Source organism: Asterias rubens, chromosome 22 (assembly GCF_902459465.1).
Source record: "Asterias rubens chromosome 22, eAstRub1.3, whole genome shotgun sequence".
Lineage (NCBI taxonomy): Eukaryota > Metazoa > Echinodermata > Asteroidea > Forcipulatida > Asteriidae > Asterias > Asterias rubens.
The window spans coordinates 383,975-403,586 of record NC_047083.1 but is presented as its reverse complement, the minus strand read 5'-3'; the positions used below and the strand labels follow the sequence as shown (position 1 = coordinate 403,586).

Here is a 19,612-nt window from a genome sequence, read left to right as displayed (position 1 = left end):
ACATGTTTTATGAAATTGGGCCCCAAAAACTAAGTGCATGGAAGCATGTAATGTGTCAGCAATGTTGATCGTATATTATTTTTGACTTTGTCTTTTAAAAGAATAACCAAGTGAGGTATGCAGTAGTACTATAAATCTCTTTCGAGTATAGTTTTGGTTCTGAAAAGAACCGGTGGTTGACAACTTCATAAAACTGTTAGCAGAAAATTCTGCTTGGAAAAATCCCTTGCTAAGCAAGAAATGAGTGGGGTATCAGTAACATCAGTGGTAAATGTGCATTATTTTACCCGGTAACCTACTTTTGCTAAGCAAGATTTTTCTTTGCTTAACAAGTTTTTGTGCTTACAGGCTTTATGAAATTGTGCCCAGGTTTCGTCAGATGCACATTACAATCATTAGTAGGGGCCTAGATGTTGCTTGCATGTCAGAGGCTCCGTGTACTGTGATTAGCCACATTTCAAAGAGTGTTATTATTGTCAACAATTAAATGGGAAATCAGTCGGTTGCTATAAGTTTCTCTGGCAGCATGTGTAACTACGTAACAACAATAATTATTTTATATAGGATTTGAGGCATTGCATGGTGAGGTATCAATATGTAATGATTTGGTTTGCGGTAACACCATGTGTATCTACTTGCCAGGTAGAGTTTGTTCTTAGAGAACTGCCTTGCTTTATTCTACTACCGCGGAGTAGATTGTTCGGGAGACTTCTCAGTTCTGAAAAGAACTGTCCTGCTTATTAAATATTACCTGGGCGGATGGTATAGAAATAGGCTGGGACTATACTACTCTAGCTTATTGGATCGTGATTAACCGTACTACCGCAGAGTCAGTTCTTAAATTGGTCTCAACGTTTCGACTAGCTTGCTCTGGTCATCGTCAGGAGACAATATTATTTTACTTGTTTGAATGTTTGACTTAAAGTATTGTAACGACATGAAAGTGACATAAAATGTTATTAAATTGTGTACAGAAAATGATAATTGCATCCAGTAATATTATTTCGTTGATACTTTACAATGCGTTTTGTTTTGCTACCAAATCTATTGTAGGTTTTTTTTTAAGTTGATGGTTTTTACACAAAGCTGGCTGTGCAGCATATACGAAACACCTATAGACTATATATGGAAAATGTTTGCGGTAACACCATGTCATGACTATCTCTAAATGAGTTGGGGTGGTTCTGAAAAGAACCGTTGGTTTCAACTCGACGCTTCGATCAGTATGCTCTTTCCATTTCCACCATGCCAAGTTTCAAATCCTACTTATATATAGACTTCATTTAAAAGCCCGCCAGTTATCGCTATCGCACGCTCTAATTCACCTTTAGTTAATGTTGGGCCATAATCCACAAGAGGGCGCTATCAACTTTTGAGGTATTCCACGGTGAGGTAGTCATTCAAGCATTCATTCAATTCACATTCATAAATACCTCAGACAGTTTCGCTATTCCTATTGGTGGAGAGCGCGTCACGTGGGTGTATTTAAACCTTTGTTTATGACCAGTCAAAAGTGTTGAAACATGGGCGTGACAGGCGAACTTGCATCTGTTCTTATAAGACAGTTTCTTCATTCCTATTGGTCGAGAGCAACGGCTGAAACAGTTGTGGCCATAGAGCTATATATATTGACTAGAGCGCTAACTTGCTCTGCGTTTTGAAGCCACCCTGTGCGCAGACATGTTTGATGTGTTGCGTGAATTTTGAATTTTAAGAGAACACACATTGCCGCGATTATTTTACATTCGGCGTGTGCGCTTACGTACGCAACTGTCCACTCGCGTACGTCCGCGCTACGAAAACTGTAACTTCGACTTGATTGCCGTACTAAAAAAAGTAAACGCGCCATTTAATCATGACGCACATGACGCTCGCAGTTTGTGCGCTGATCAGCAGATTGTGCGTTCACATTTACTGCATTTTTGCTTCGATGGCACATAGAAAAGAACAAACGCACTATCATGCAAATAGCCGTACAATTGCCGTACAAAATTTCAAGCTTTTGTATTGGTTTGTACATAAACATGGATGCGCCCACAAGGCTTCAAAACCTTAGCGCGTGTATAACGGGGTGTAAGCATAGATATAGAATAGAATAACTAGATCGGCCGCGCGTAAATACGCGGGTTCTGGCATGGGGGCCGCCATTGCCTATCTCCCGTGTACATTTTCTGTGCGTTGCCGTCAGCACGTGACTTTTTGCCGTCAGCACGTGACATTTAGCGCGTCAAAGGCCTATCTCCCGTGTTCATTTTTGCGCGTCGCCATTCGAACGTGAAATTTTTACCGCGTCCATGGCGAACAATTTTATTTTCTACACAGGTAATGGCGCGTATGTACGCGCGGCCGATCTCTTTATCTATGGGTGTAAGCGCTCTAGTCAATATAGCTCTATGGTTGTGCCACATCACATCACGCGATACGCGCGACGCGCACAGCATTCCCTTATAAGGAGTTGTTTACCCGAGGGCGGCGGAGGGCTTTACCATTTCACAGCTGGGGGTGTTGTGTTGAAAGAAATCATTGAACAATTAAAATTTGTGCATTTATTTTACTTTTTGCCCAAAAAGTGTTGATGTTTTTGATCGAAAAGGTATTTATGAATGGGGTTTAAAGTGTGTTGAATCGGTTTTCAACTAGTGGTTTAAAACCGCCTAGGCCTGGTTCTTGAAAATTTACCTCGACTTCGTCTCGGTAAAATTCCCAAGAACCAGGCCTCGTTGGGATTAAACCACTAGTTGAAAACCTCTTCACCACACATTGATTCCCTTATTTATTTTTCATGTTGCCAATAACAATTAAACATAAAGTTGAAGACAAATAACAATGGGTATAATTATGGAAAGATGGATGCCACATAATTCAACAATGTATAGAAATGTCCAAGGTATCGAGTGTTACGTGCCATCCAACATTCAGGGGAAGAGGTAAAACATACTGCTTTCGTGGACAAGTCGTTAAATCGGCCCACGCGTTAAGATAGTCGAGTTGTAGCGGTGCTCTCGCCAGATCACTGCTCTCGCGCGAACTGCTGGCTCCCCGATTTTAGAAATCCAGCAGTTCGCGCGAGAGCAGTGATCTCGCGAGAGCACCGCTGCAACTCGATTATCTTACCGCGTGGGGCCGATTTAACGACTTGTTCACAAGTCTATACAGTTCCATGTGTCAGCCATAACTTTTTGGTTTGACTGTGTGTGTCCATGGAGGCATGGTGTGTCTAACTCTAACTTTAACTCTGCCATAATGCTGTCCGTGCCTTAATTCTGTCCAAGCTGGACTATGGCTGCTGCCTCCTGAATGGTGTTTCACAGAAAGATCCGTCCCGCCTTCAACGGCTCCAAAACCGCTGTGCCAGACTTATCTTTCAGCTGCCCAAATTCACTCACTCATCTCCACTTCTCAAGCAATTACACTGGCTTCCAGTTGCCCAACGCATTCAATTCCGTACAATGGTCCACACATATAAATCCCTCAATCACTGTGCCCCGGATTATCTCTCCTATCTCCTTTCACTCCAGACATCTTCTTACTGAAGAATTCTGAGTTCTGAAAAGAATGGCTTGCTCACAACATGTCTTCACAATCACAATGGGGAATGACCTCCACCACCGAAGAGACCCTATTGACGAGATGTAAATTATTGACGAGATGTAAATTATTGGCTACTCTAAGGCTACAAACGAGAATACAGCAACTGTTGCCTTAAAGTCCCCCTACTTGTAGTTTTATAAACTAAGAGAGGTCTGGATCATTTTGAATGTCTCTTTGGAGTAGGGTTGTTTCGGGAAATAACCGGTAGTTTACGGCTCATCTGAGAAAAAGGAATTCTCGTCTACGGTCAAAGGGTGAGTGTGTTGCTTTATTTCCGTACATGCTCAGCAGATTGTGTCTACTGGGTAGAACGCAATATAGTAGGTGCCATTCAGTAATGTTTGGTAGGAACATACATGTAGTAGGTTAGACTGCAGGACTTGTAATCACAAAGGTTGTGGGTTCAAATCCCCAAGCTAACTGCTGATTTCACAATGACTAGAATAAACATTGTCGTCTTGTTACTGAATCACAATTTCTTGATTTGTGCATATCATAGACGTTAAACCAATGTTTGTACCAGGGAGAATGGCTGTTGCCAGAAGGTCGTTATTCACATTTTGAATTTTGCTGAGTTTCCTTAATGGGATGGATCATCAAAACATAGAAAGAAAAAAAATGATATGCTATTTTTTTGTTCAAAACAGACCGAGAAACACACAACTTTAGCTATGATAAGGAATGTTGAGTATGATGAACAAAATAGACATGATAAGTTCTTGTGAATTTTTCTGATAACATGTACACCAAAACTAAACTGTATTCATATATACACCAATCCGGGCACGCAAGTAATTTGTAATTTTGTCAAAGGGCATTTCGAAACATACCTTTTTGGCTTCTGTAAATGCCCCGATACTGGTTTGCTCTGTGTACGTTATATTGTCTTCATTTCATTGTTATTGTTAGTTCTCGGTGACTGACTGTCTTTGACAATAAATTATTGCACTTACTTTCGTTTATTGTTCCACCAGTACAGGAATAAATGTTGATGTGAATTGAAAAAGAAAATCAACTGTACAGTTTGGTGAACTAAAACGGTCGGCCATTTTGTGGGGTATAAATTTTGGTTACGAAGAATGGCATACCGATAGGCCTCGATTCATAGGCCCACATGTTTGTCCATGAAGTATCAAGAAGAAAACAATTCGAGGGTGATGTACATTGGTTCAAAGACTGTATTGGGTTAAAGTGAAAAATAGTTGTCGTAAGACTCTTTTCAAGAATATACACTGATTACTGGTATTCTTTCTTAGACTTATAAAACAACTTGAATTGGTGGGTGGCAGTTGACCTCTTCGCTATTTTGGCACTGACCTCAACAACGTGAATCTACCACGGGTACCAGCTGATCTGGACATCATCTTGATCAACGTGAATCTACCACGGGTACCAGTTGATATGGACGCCATCTTGATACTCAAAAACGTGAATCTTATTTAGGTACCAGCTGATCAGGACGCCATCTTGATTCTCAAAAACGTGAATCTTCTTTAGGTAACAGCTGATCAGGACGCCATATTGATAATCAACAACTTGAATCATCTTTAGGCACCAGTTGATCTGGACGCCATCTTGATAATCAACACCGTGAATCATCGTTAGGTACCAGTTGATCTGGACGCCATCTTGATACTCAAAAACGTGAATCTTCTTTAGGTACCAGCTTTTCTGGACACCATCTTGATACTCAAAAACGTGAATCTTCTTTAGGTACCAGCTGATCTGGACGCCATCTTGATACTCAAAAACGTGAATCTAGTAAATCTTACTGCAGGTCTTGACACTCAAAAACGTTAATGTGGCGTAGGTACCAGTTCATCTGGACGCCATCTTTTCACTAAGACGACGTGAATTTTTTGTGTGATCTGAATGCCATCTTTCCTAGATACATATCTTAAAAGGTACAGATCGATTACCAGGAAAGGAAATCAATAATGGAGTACAAAAGGTCAAGTTTTTTCCTTCTTTTGATTTTATCAGTGGTGGTACTGTATTTAGTGTATAGCTTATCAGCAAAGTCTGGCGACTCAACTTCTTTTGTGAATGTTTTTAATAAACCATTGAGGTTAGAACCACCAAGACCCCTTGTTAAAAAATTTTTACAAGACCGTTGGACAGAAACACCTCAGAGACCAAACATTGTGTTCGTTTTAGCCGATGACTACGGGTATAACGACATTGGGTATCATGGATCGGAAATTAAAACGCCCGTATTGGATAGTATGGCCGCTGAGGGCGTCAAACTTGAGAATTACTACGTCCAGCCGATTTGCAGTCCATCTCGAGAACAGTTAATGACAGGGAGATATCAGGTGAGTTCCTAGTCTTGGTCCAAGACGTTCTTGCTGAGTTGGTAAAATCGTGACATACACTCAACACTAAACAGAACATTGCGATTATCCCACCGATAGAGAGGGTAAAAACACGTCTTGCAACAAAACTAGTAAAATTTCCACGACTTACTTTACCTTTAAAAACCTTCAATGAGCATGCACTGCTAACACTGGGTCAAGGCAGGTTTTACTTATTCAACTGTTTTCTACAAAGTGCAATGACCTGGGGATTCAAAGTCATTGATATCCTAAACTGGACCATTTTACATAGAGAGGGCCGGGTCCAAGATGTGTGATTTTTTTTTTTTTTCTTTTTTTTGTTGGCTTCCGACTGAAAATAAATTTAAAAAAACAATTCTGTTCTCCTTTGAGATCCACACTGGTCACCAACACTTTATAATCAAGACCCGTATGAAATCGTGCCTGAATCTTGATGAGGTTACCATTGCTCAGAAGTTGAAGGAGTCAGGATACGCGACTCACTACATCGGGAAATGGCATCTTGGTCTGTACAAGAAAGCTTGTTGGCCAACACGGCGTGGTTTTGATACGTTCTTTGGTAAGTATAGCCTTCGCACACACTTACACGCCTTGCAATGCGCGTGCCAGGGTGCGTTTTCGCGGCGGTAACCAAAAACTGTTTCGGTTGTTGGTCGTTGGTGCTGCTGTGCAGACTGAACGATACCCGAGTTGTGAGCTCGGTTACCGTTTTTGTTATGACGTCAGAAACAATTATTGGTTACAGCCGCCAAAACGCACCCTAGTTTGGCGTTGAGTGAGTGAGGTGCATGCTGGTCTAGCAGGGATCAACTTTGATCGCTAGCTAGACCAGCATGTACCTCATTGAACAGTTAAAGGCACTGTATTGGTTTGGTAATATTATTGTTAAAAACCATGCAGTATTTATATTTAGTGCTATCCATTAATATACCTATGCATACAGTCAATCAAAATCTACACTACAGCTATCGCACAAATTCGGCGCTTACACGTAAGCGGAGAATGGTGATCGTGAGCGCATTGGCGGTAAGCAGAGCCATGAAACGGGGCCCGTGTATTTAAAATATCGGGTATGTTCCAAGATTGTGGTTGGGTTCGAATCCTCCTCGTGTTTATGTTTTCTATTTTGCCCTGAAGAGCGCCGACTTAGAAAAAAAACTTCAATTTAAAAAGATTTCGTTTTTGTTTCTGTTTGTCAGGATTCTTGCTTGGCATGCAGGATTACTATTCACACAATACTGATGGCGGCTATGATTTCAGAGACCAAGAACGAGTTGCAAAGGGGGTGAAAGGGAAGTATGGAACACACCTGTTTGCTGACCGGGCTAAACAAATTATCGCCCATCAAAGTACAAGCCAGGTAGCTATTCAACCTTTTAAACAAGGACAAGTTACTCGTCCTAATACGTTTTAAATAATATACTCGTAGGAATAGTCGTGACTTTTTGATATAAAAATTAGTGTAGATGTATTTTTCTAATGAAAACCTGTTTTATGTATTGTAACTTCAAGACAGTGGACACTATTGGTAATTACTCAAAATAATTATTAGCATTGGTAAGGAGTAATGGGGATAGATTGGTAGTATAAAACATTGTGAGAAACGGCTCCCTCTGAAGTGGAGTAGTTTATTTCCACGAATTTGATTTCGAGACCTCAAGTTTAGAATTTGAGGTCCCGAAATCAAGCATCTGAAAGCACACATATTCGTGTGACAAGGGTATGTTTTCTTTCATAGTTATCTCGCAACTCCGACAATCAATCGAGCTCAAGTTTTCACTGGTTTATTATTTTATGCATATTATGTTGAGATACAGCAAGTGAGAAGACTGGTCTTTGGCAATTACCAATAGTGTCCACTGGCTTTAAACAGAAACAAATTCATTGTAGTGCAATTTTGAGTTGAACGAGTTTATGCGCCGCCACCGTTGGCGAACTGTTGCTACCAGATGCATCTCCACAGCCATTTTTGATAATGCGTCTAGATAATTCTAGTAACTTTACTGATTTCCATTTTCCTCAAAGCTTGAAACAGATGTGTTCCAAAGACTCGACTGCCCTTTTGTAATCAATCAATCCAACGCAAAAGTCCAGGGGTGAATTTAACAAAGAGGTAAGACTATAGTCTTAGTCTTACCTCGAGTTAGGACGAGTTACTTGTCCTAACTTAGGACTAGCGTTAAGTTTTTAATATCCCCTCGGACTAGTCCCAAGTTTAGGACTAGTCCTAACTCTTTGTGCAATCGACCCCAGTTGATATTCGTTGACTTTTTCAATGAGTTGGTTTAGTGAATCTATCTGTTGTTGAGAAACATTCTATTGATATAAGACACTGCTCTAGATTTGCAAGGGTCGTGGGTTCGAATCCCACCCGAGTAAAAGTTCCAGTGTTTATTTTCACAGAAAGCTCGAAAGTACTCTTGAAACTAAACACACATCGGTGTAAGGGTAAAAACCAAGATGAATATTCTCTACTCATCAGTAAATTGTTGTTATCTGCAGCCCTTCTTTATGTTGCTATCAATGCAAGCCGTACACATACCGCTACAAGTTCCCGCTCAGTATTTGAAACAGTACGCTCATATAAAGGACATCAAAAGAAGGGTATTTGCTGGTATGACTACATGCATGGACGAGGCAGTGGGAACGGTTGCAGATGCATTGGATGCAAGAGGACTATGGAATAATACAGTTTTCATTTTTTCAACAGGTACATTTTAGTTTTAATTTTTTGCATTTTTATAGTGATTTATATTTGATTGTGAATTTTTTAAATGCTTTATTGTACCTGTGTTGCGTCAATATATATAGCTCTATGATCGTAGCGTATAATTAATCATATGAATGACGTCATAGAGGGGCAGTTTTCTTTGGTCACGTGGTTGATGTGCGCATGGCCCAAACGTTTGTGTGGCCATGTCTGAATACTTTGCTTCGGCTTTAAGAGTGACCCGAAGATCTCAGATGTTAATATAATGTCTTAGATTTGAATGTCAGGTTTTTTTCTTTGCTTATTGTATTTCTGTGCTGGCGCACTGTGTGAGGCATTTTAAATTCCTTAAATTATTTTACTGCCCCTCATCAGGTTTGCTATAGTCTGACAATTTGAACGACTGTTACGTTATAAGCAATGACTGTTCTGAACTTTAATAAGAGATGAGCTTGCCGTTATTCGGGGCAGACGGGTCTTGGGCGTGGTTCCGTCCACAACTATCGGCTCTCGCTGTTTAATTTGTTTCCGTATAGACATGTAGCTGGTTTAGTTTTCTGAAGTATTCGAGACCATGAACTTTTAGTGTCGCTCTTCAGTTGTGTATGTCTATTAAACCTCTCTCAAAATCCCAAAACAATATTTCTACGATATAATTTCAGATAATGGCGGACAGATATCCAATGGCGGCAGTAACTGGCCTCTAAAGGGTGGCAAAGCGTCCCTCTGGGAAGGAGGTGTTCGTGCAGTGGGATTCGTTAATAGTCCCTTGTTACACCCACGGGTTCGAGGAACAACCAGTCGAGCTTTGATCCATATCAGTGATTGGTTTCCTACGATGCTAGCGGGCTTAGCTGGTGGAGATCTGAATGGAACTAAACCATTGGATGGTTACAACATGTGGACCACAATCAGGTAGGGGTTTAGACTTGATTTCAAGGCTGTATGAGATCGCGCGTACTTTTCATTTGCCCGTGATTGGTTTCCTCTACGTTGCTAGTGGGCCTAGTTGGTGGACACAATCCGGTATAGGTTTAGACTTGATTTCAAGTCTGAGATCGCGCTTATTTTTCATATAATTTATTTATTTTCATGTACTTAATTATTATTGTAAGCGCTGTGATTTAGTTTACTAAGTAGAGCGTCTTTAAATGCCGTTTATTATTATTATTTATCAGAATCAGCCACGAGAAAATCTCACACTTTAGCTATCAAACGCCTCTAAACTCGCAAAGGCTAGACGGAGGTTTAATCCACGAGAGGGCACTTTCAGGCGATTGTTGACCACAAACTTTCCTGTTCTGATCACATCTCTACTTCTCTTACAAAAATAACTTCTCGTTATACCGGTGTCTTTTCTAAACTGCGATATTTTCTTCCACCCTTTTCTATCATCTTACTCTACAATTTGTTATTTCTTGGATATTGTATTACAGGTGCATAAAATTATACAGGTCCGTTTTTCGTTTTGTTCGTTTTCTTATTGTGTGTACGGAAATAAATATTGAATTGAATTTAATTTAATTAAATAGATTTCAATTGAATTGAATTGAATTGAATTGAATTGAATTGCACTGTATTGTACTGTATTGACTGTGGGACTTTTAGGACATTAGGTGGAAGCAGACTGTAATACATGTGCCCAATTTCATAGAGCTGCTTAGCACAAACATTTGCTTAGCATGAAATTTCTTCCTTGATAAAAACAGGTTTACCAACAAATTTTCATTTTCTTGCATATAGCTTGTTAATTTGGTTGGTAATCCTATTTTTATCAAGGCAAAGTTCCATAATAAGCAAACTGTTGTGCTTAGTAGCTCTATGAAATTGGGCCCAGGTTAAACCCCATTTTTTTCTTGGCAATGTGCGCATGATCAGAACTACGTAAACAATGAAAATGTACCTTGTAAGTCCGCTGCCACCTAGCGTTCCAAAGTCTCCGATTGGATTGCATTGAATTTAATTGATTATTTCTTTCTTTGCTTTCTTACAGTCAGGGTCTACCGTCGCCTCGAACAGAAATCCTGCACAACATTGATCCCTTCGGAGGCCATAATTCCCCTTTTCCATATTCACTACACAATAATTTCACATTCACACAAACAATGCGGGCTGCAATACGGGTTGGTGACTGGAAGCTTATGACAGGACCTGTAGGTAAGACAACAATGTGACGTTTCATTTTTGACGAACATCTTAACAAAATATTTAGTACTTTGTTTTCTTCTTTTGTTTCCGCTGTACAATTATGTGTGAAAGTTTTAGAGTTTTATATCATCAAAACTGTATTTTTTAGTGTTCTGTTTTGGAACCTTCATCGATGTAAATTTTCCATTTTTATCTTAATTTTAAATGGGCATTACTTAATGGTATGGCAGGAGATTCTCTCCCCCCATCCGACGAACTGTGTGCAAATTTCTTCTGCTGATAGCGCCCTCTTTTGAATCATTCTTCATATTCAATCCACGTTAACTTCCTATTATGAGGACAGATTTATCAAGAGCCGGGTGTCCCAGGGAAATCTAAAAGAGAGATCTTGGCCCATTTTTATAAAGCCTGTAAGCACAAAAATGTGCTTAGCATGAAATTTCTTCCTTGATAAAAACAGGATTACCAACCAAATTTCCACGTGATTTTCAGGAAAAGCAAGCAACAACTGAATACCAGTAACAAGCAATATGCAACAAACGGAAATTTGATTGGTAATCCTGTTTTTATCAAGGAAGAAATTTCATGCTGCGCAAATTTGTGTGCTTACAGGCTTTATGAAATTTTGCCCTGGGTCCTAGCTCTATGGGGAGATTAACGTGGGCTGAAGGGGGATATTTCAAAAGAGGGCGCTATTCTCAAAAGTAGTTTGTACACAGTTCGGAGTTGTGAGGAAAAGAATCCCCTGCCACACCAGCCTTGGACAACTTTAGTAATTATTCACATAACATAATAGTTATGTGCATACAAACGTTCTTGGTAACAAGCAATGGAGAGCTGTTGATAGTATAAAACATTGTGAGAAACAACTCCATTTGAAGTAATGTAGTTAACTGGATCACAATTTCTTGATTTGTGCAATTCGGCATAGACGTTAAACCAATGTTTGTATGAGAGAGGGTGTCTGTTGTCAGCTTGGTGTTTATATACCCTTGTGAGAGTTTGCCGAGTTCCCTTGACGGGAAAATCATCTAAACAAACAAACAAACAAACAAGTAACGTAGTTTTTGAAAAAGAGGTAATTTCTCACTAAAATATTTGAGTAATAAAAAACACGACGGGCCAGCTTACTTGAAGCATTTCTCAAGGCATCTAAAAGCATTAGGCCTATGTAACCAATTGTTTGCAACTTGAATGACTCATATAACCAACATTTTAACAGATTTATTATGATATGCAAATGTTGGGATACACCAAGGTAAATAATAATACTAATTTTTGAAAAAAATGTGTCCAGCTCCTTTAATATCCAACTCTTTTAATTCATCTCAACCCAAAATAAAAAAACATCGTATTTTCCCTGTGTGTGAAGGTTACGGAATTCATTCGGAAAATAAGGATGGCAAGATAGTCTGGCTCTTCAACATCAAAGATGATCCAAGTGAGAATAACAATTTGGCAGACGAGAAACCAGACATTGTAAGAAGTCTGATGGACCGTTTAAAGGTACACTACAGCACTTCGATGCCTGTGTTTTTCCCACCGAACGATTATGAAGGGCCAAGAAATAAAATATGGGGAGATTGGGAGTAGACATACCCAATTGCCTATGCTTACCAATACTGTAAAACAATACATGTATTTTCACTGGGAAAAAAAAACACTACAAAATTTGTGCACCTACCATGATGTTGTTGATATTGTTGCTTTGTTTTTGTTTTTAAGGCAGTGGACACTATTGGTAATTACTAAAAATAATTGTTAGCATAAAAACTTATTACGTAACAATTGCAATGGGGAACTGTTGATAGTAAAACACTGTGAGAAACGGCTCCCTCTGAAGTAACTTAGTTTTCGAGAAAGAAGTAATTTTCCACGAATTTGATTTCGAGACCTCAGAATTAGAATCGAGGTCCCGAAATCAAGCATCTGAAAGCACACAACTTCGTGTGACAAGGGCGTTTTTCTTCCATTATTATCTCGCAAATTTGACCAATTGAGTTCAAGTGTTCACAGGTTTGTTATTTTTTGCATATGTTGAGATACACCAAGTGAGAAGACTGGTCTTTCACAGTGACCAACAGTGTCCAATGTCTTTAATGGTACATTTATTCATTTTGAAATAATAGTGTTTAAATTTGTGTTTTTAAAACATTTTGAAGTTATTATTATTTTTTAGTCGTTGGGTACCAGGGGTCGGTTTCATAAAGAACTTAAGACGAGTCCAAACTATTGGACTAGTCATATAGGAGATATTAAAAACTAAAGGGCCAGTCCTGTTAAAAGTAGAACGTGTAGCTCCTCCTAATTTGAGATAAGACTGACTCTTTGTGAAATCCCCCCCGGCTGCTAAGCGACTCGAACGGCCTCTAGGTAGGCACCGGGCTTTAGAGCTCGTTGGTCTATATACATGTAGTGGTATGAAATCTGCTCTAGCAATACAAAGATCGTGGGTTCGAATCCCATCCGAGTGATTTGCCTGTTGAGTTTGTTTTCACAGAACTTGGGTTACATTGCTCCACTCACATTGGTGTAGAGGGAATAAATTACATTATTATCTTGTTACTTTAAATTGTTGGTGTAATCTTTGTTGATAACTTGACTGTTCTTTGATTTTCGTGTTTGATGTAAGTTTCCGAAAATATAGTTTAGATATTTTATTTTGGTAGTGGCCCTTTTACGTAACGTCCGATAAGCACAATCTTAAAACGAAGGAATTTGCGATTAAAATATACATGTGAAGGAATAATTCATTGAGAGTTTATATCACGTATGCGATATTATGCATGACAGATTGTACATCCATATCTATTGAAGCATTGTTCACTTATTGCCTATTGTTTTACTGATTGTGGAATAACACTTTCTTGAGTAGAATCATTTATTTTCAGCGTGATGTTTATTTCAAAATATCAAATGCCCAAACCATTTAATACCCACGAATGAAGACAATTTCTGATGCCATACTTGACGCCAAAAAACACCTCTCATTTAAATTAAAGTAGATCAAATTTCGGGATGAATGATACAAACTCGATTGAACAAACACAATCTGTGACCCAGATTTCTCTCTAAACATAATCTGTTGATATAAATCACTTGTGTCAATGTTTAGCCAATCTTTTGTCGATCAAGATATGTTTGTTCTGGAGACTGTTGATGAATATTAGTACAGCAGGCTTTGTTTTCTTAGGATTCATAATTTCAAGACATTATTCACATTCACTTGTTTTTCTGTGTTAAGTTTCCGTGATCTATAGACTATTATGCATCAACACTCTGTAAGGATCGTGGTACAAAGATATAAATCTACAATCTTGTGTTAAACCGCCATTTTATAGAAGCTGGGCACAATTGGTAATTATTCAAAATAATTATTATCATACAAACTTACATGATAATGCGCAATGGAGAGCTGTTGATGGTACATGTATAAACATTTTGAGAAACGGCTCCCTATGAAGTAACGTATTTTTTAAGAAAGAGGTAATAGCTCACACAACTGCAATTTGAGTCAGGCATGAAGCCTTTTTTAGGCACGTGAAAGCACACAAATGCGGCGAGGGTGTTTTTTATTTTATTTTTCTCATGCAAACTCAATGACCAATATTTTTTATGGAGACCAAATTTTCACATGTTTGTTATTGTATGCATATTATAATGTTTGGGATTCACCAAGTGAGACTTTACTGGTATTTGACAAGTCCCAAAGGTTTCGACAGTCAGTGCCTTTAAGCAATATAATGTGCAGCTTGGATGTGAAAAAGAAAACAATTTCAGGATCTGGGAGTGTATTTTTCTTTAATTCAGGAAAAAGGGGTTTTGGGTGCGGATTTTGACTGACATTTTTGCGCCATTGGTTTCGAGAGTTGATTTAAATTTGTTTCAACACGTGATGAATAATGTTAAGGTATTTTACAGATAATGATAGAACATTATTGTGTTATTTCAGTCTGGGATCCCTGATTAGGAACGTCCAATTAAAGTACGTTTTTATTTTCTGTGAAATTCTTTACTGTTGGTCACGGAAGCTGTTAGTTCTTTGTCTGTAAACCTGTTCTATCGACAAGGTCATTTTCAACCTCGAGACCAGTTGTTCGACCATCAATTAACCTGAATAAAATACAATAGAGAAAGTGAATTGTACTTTTGTGGTTAATGAAATAATAATTGACTGTAAGAACGAGTGTGACACAGATTGTGATTAAAGTGACAGACCGCAGAGCTTCCAAATTACTATAGTTTTCCATGTTGGTCTATTGGGTTTGTTTGTGGACAATTGGGGCGAAATTCTTACTTGGTAATTGTCAAAGACTGCAGTATTCGCACTTGGTGTATCCCTTATACATGATACATGTAGATATAATAACAAATCTGTTACAATTTGGGCTGAATTTGTCCTAGAACGTGCAACAAAAAAGAGATAAAAACACCCTTTTTATTGCACTACTGTCTTTGTGTGCTTTTAGATGAATAATAGAAGCCCACAGCTGAAGTATTTTATTATTCGAGTGGGACCTCTTTCTAAAAACTATGTTACTTCACAGGGAGCCGTTTCTCACAATGTTTTACTTTCAACGGTTCTCCATTGCTCGTTACCAAGTATTTTTTTATGCAAACAATTATTTAGAGTTATTACCGATAACGTCCAGTGCCTTTAAGAGGAAACATCGTTTATATTTTAAAGCTGCATATAATGCGACTTTTCCAAATATTGAGGGTTATATTATTTAGAAATATTGTTAGGCCTATTATCGGGGGTCAGCTGTTGACATGCCAACCGTTTGTTTGGTCTTGGTCAAACGATTTTAACGTTTTGGGTTATTTTCCAACAAAATGTCCTGTTGTTTTTGTACCTTTTCTCTGAGAAAGTGGTATTTATTTCAATTGTTAAAGTGCATTGTCTATTTTGTAAATGCGCTATATAAATATTTTTAATGATAATAATAATGTGTCACGTGATGCATGGGAATTCAAAATGAGAGTTACGCTTCGGTCCAATGGGAGACTTTCTGGGACGATAGAGGGCAGCAGACTTACCGGGTAAATCCATTGTTTTCGGAATTATGCGCATGTTCAGAACTACGTAAACAATGGAAATTTACCCAGTATGTCTGCTGCCGCCTAGCGTTGGAAAGTCTCCAATTGAACATTTACGTTTTTTGTTCTTGTGGTCCGGCCATCAATAAAAATTGCTGCAAATTTTGACCTATAAGAAATATTTCCTTTAACTTCTTAATTGTCATGCCCGTCATGTGTTAGAGCATTGCTCCATGGTTAGAGACGATTCGTTACAAAGTATTATATTCATCTTGTGTGCATGGGCCCCTCGGCTCATTTTTCACGGTTAGTTTACCTGCGTGACTACACACAATACCCGCGAAAATAGGACATCACGCTGTGAGCGCTGGAAAATATTGCTACAGTTGCAACGAAAACACGTGGTCCTATGTCGACCATTGTGTTATGATTACAGACTAGGTCCAGACATGGATGTCCAGGGCACAGTCTCCCCATGGTGCAAGGAAAATAACCGTCAATTTCACAAGCCTCTGTCAAATTCAAGGTCATCAATAATTTGTAATTTTGGAAAGGCCGTAATTTATGACAATATCTCTATACGTTTAATCATCTTCAACCCAGTTTGCAGAGCAGTGCCCAATTTCACGGCTCTGCTTCCGTTATCAATGAATCGGCGCTTACGGAAGCAGGGAATTCTGTGCTTACGTCAAGCGTGTATTTCACAGGTTCTTAAGGGCCCAGTTCCGAGTAGGGGCGGTGGTAAAATAGTACACTTCAATTCAATTCTGAGCCAACAATATTGTTTAGCATCGGACACCACGAATGCCTGTAATAAGTCTAAGGTGAATCTGAATAAACGATCTTTTCCTATAACCAAAAAGCGTTTGCAGGTTTAAAGTGAAGGTACAACAGTTGCTAATCACTCTTAAAACCTATTGAAGTAGAATGACATAAGAAACACCTTTACTGCACAAAGTGTGCTTTCAGATGCACGATACATGCTTCAGGCGTAGTCTTTCTCGGTTGTAAATATTTTTGTGAGAAATTATCTCTTCCTCAAAAACTACGTTACTTCAGAAGGACTAGTTTCTTACAATCTTTAAACTATCAATGGCTCTCTGTTGCTCCTTTCCAAGTAATAAGTTTGTATGCTTATATGTTAAGAGTAATTACCAAATGTGTCCCATAACCTTTAAGTCCAAGCTAATGTTGTTCTCAAAGCAAGTCGTAGATCTATGCGCCCCCCTGCCGTGTTTTATTATTTTCTACCAACTTCCTCAACTACTAAATTGAATCGAACGTCACTGTCAATTCAAACACGGCTCCTTTCAAAAAACACAGATACTTGGAAGAGAAAAGGACACATTTTAATGATTGGAAGATACGCGTGGTCAGGCGTGCAGCAATTCTATACACGTCCTTGGGGTTGGAGGGAAAGGTTTATAATGTTCAAGGCTGATGGAGTGGACGATTGTCTTTTGTTGTGTCAGGTTTAGTTTCAGAGGAAGGTAATTATCAAAGTCAAGTTTAATCCTGCCTGACTGACCTGTTGTTGTTTTTTGGTGGCAGGACTCACTTCATTTCATTAATATCAACTCAGCTATGAGCTGGGTTACTTTATTAATAAACCCCTCGCATCGACCGTCATTGTTTATGTTAAACAATAATCCATCTTGCATTGGCGGCCATCTTTGATGAAACGTGCACGCGTGAAAGACAATCATTGGCAGAGGTCGTGCGCAGCGCGTACACGCGTGCACTTCATTATTGTTAGTGGTCAATGACGTCATGCGCAAACGTTCACGTTTGTATGGCAAACAATAATGTGGCACAGACTACGTTGGATACTACAGACAGGCAAAAAATGCCAAAGGAAAAATGCTATAGTGTTGAATTTCTTAGGAGAAAACAATAAATTATGGGGGGTATTTTATTTGATAGAAAGTTTGCAGAAAATGTTGAATTGGTTATAACATGAAAACATCGGTAAAGACAATCGAGTGTTTTACTAAAAGTTCTGCCGTCCATGCCCACCAGCTAGGTTTGTTTATCAACAATGGAATGGTCTAACAGTAATGCACTTGAACCCATGCAGTAAACACACCGTGACGTCATCAATGCCGGGGTCTATTGGGAGGGACACAACGAAGACACGACGTAACACTAGCACAGTAGTTGAAACATGAAGCCATCTTGAACAAAGCAGACATGCCATATGAAGTTACACATGACTACTGTCGATTCTTAAATTGATATCCTTTTTCAAGGCTTACAATCTCGATGCTTTTAGGTTCCTCTGTTGTATGTGCTTGTCTCCAATGTCCTTGGTTGAGTTACGAACAATGTAATTCATCTCCCCTTGAGAATTGTCGTATTCTAGATGTCCATCTTATGAATGTGGGAAGAAACCTAGGTAGGGTGTCCCAGGGTTCTTTAGGCGTAAGTCAAGGAGATCATAAATACATGCATCAATAAATGGTGTCTGAAGCTCAGATGTTGAGAAGAAGAGTTACTATAAATATAAATATGAATAGTAGACTTGCGTGTACAACCATGTGTAAAATCTCTTGTGTTGGCTCTGAGCAGGGCCGGTTTGGTCTCGACGTTTCGAACAGTATACTCTGCTCGTCTTCAGGAGATTGTACCAATGTACTTCAAATACAAATTTGAAGGCATTGTGGTTGAACGCTTTCTACTGCGTTTCAAACCGCTTATTCCAAATTACTTATCAAGCTGTTCTTTATTAGGTCAAACATGCAGAAACGTGGATGGATGATATGCTTTTAAATTATGTATCACAATTTGTGTATACATTTTTTCATCGAGTTTATTTTTATGGCATTTCTTATATCAAGATGTACCGGTGGTGGAACAAAACTATTATGCAGATGGAGACATCAAGAATTCTTAAAGAAGCGGCTAGATCCTGTTGGAGACGAGCAAGGTGGAAAGTTTAAAGGCATTCTTTTCTTAGGATCACCCAAGCTAACCGCTGGTTTCGCAATGACTATATAGAATAATTATTGTTGTATGTTGTTAAGTTATAATACTGAGTCACATTTTCTTGATTGGTGCAATTCTACCAATATTTGTATGAGAGAGATTGGCTGTTGCCAGCTTGGTGTTAATGAGTTTGCCGAGTTCCCTTGACGGAAAGATTATCTTTAAAAAAAAATTGTATTCCCCCGTTATTTTTTGACACAATTTCTACGCGGGGGGGGGGGGTGGGGGTGACGGGGAAAAATGATCCAACACCACGTGACAATATATTCTCTTTAGCGCCCTCTGCTGGTGTTAAAGTAACCTACTTTCGATGGAAGATTACATGTCATCAACTTATCCAAATTGAGCCAGCAGGGCAGTTCCTTGCTGCAGGGGGGGGGGGGTTCTATTTATCCATAACAAGAAACACGAATCTTGATCACTTCCCGTACTTTGCCGTGTTCTCTCAGACTGCATTCATGGAACCAATTTCATGATTACCTCCCGAGGCTCTGGGGCTATGTCCAGGACGAGATGTCTCAGATTCCGTAAATGAGCTAGCCCAAGGCACATGTCACTGCAGCTTTACCGTATCCAGGCTTATTACACGGGTAAGTAGATACATCATTAGCTTCCCTGAATCTCCGTGCATTCGCAACAGATCCTCCTATCTGTAGATTTGTCGTGGAAAATTAGGATAGGTAATTTTTAGAACAGGTTTTTAAAATCTATTTCTTAGTTATTTCGAAGGAACAATACGTTTTGTTCCATTGTTTTAAAGGACACAAAGAGCAGCGCTCAGTGTTTTTAATCCAGCAAAGTC

General features: G+C 39.0%; 1 protein-coding gene across 2 annotated transcripts; it reads left to right on the top strand.

Annotated features, from left to right (window-relative positions):
• Positions 1–3,674: 3,674 nt before the first annotated feature.
• LOC117305074 (arylsulfatase I-like) lies at positions 3,675–12,562 on the top strand. Of its 2 annotated transcripts, none has more exons than XM_033789801.1 (8): positions 3,675–3,845; positions 4,571–5,906; positions 6,300–6,486; positions 7,127–7,287; positions 8,430–8,637; positions 9,300–9,552; positions 10,631–10,794; positions 12,158–12,562. In XM_033789801.1, exons 2-8 carry the CDS (start codon positions 5,529–5,531, stop codon positions 12,376–12,378), a joined length of 1,572 nt encoding a protein of 523 aa, XP_033645692.1. In that variant the 5' UTR covers positions 3,675–3,845; positions 4,571–5,528; the 3' UTR covers positions 12,379–12,562. The 2 variants fall into 2 exon arrangements, with proteins under 2 accessions (XP_033645692.1, XP_033645691.1); XM_033789800.1 differs by having other exon boundaries at positions 4,566–5,906.
• Positions 12,563–19,612: the final 7,050 nt, after the last annotated feature.

What these genes read in the sequence shown, in the direction of transcription:
- LOC117305074 (XM_033789801.1), top strand. Translation starts at nt 5,529, where the DNA reads ATGGAGTACAAAAGGTCAAGTTTTTTCCTTCTTTTGATTTTATCAGTG. An exon ending in TAATGACAGGGAGATATCAG is followed by an intron (nt 5,907 to 6,299) that starts GTGAGTTCCTAG and finishes TTCTCCTTTGAG; the next exon opens with ATCCACACTGGTCACCAACA. An exon ending in GCTTATGACAGGACCTGTAG is followed by an intron (nt 10,795 to 12,157) that starts GTAAGACAACAA and finishes CTGTGTGTGAAG; the next exon opens with GTTACGGAATTCATTCGGAA.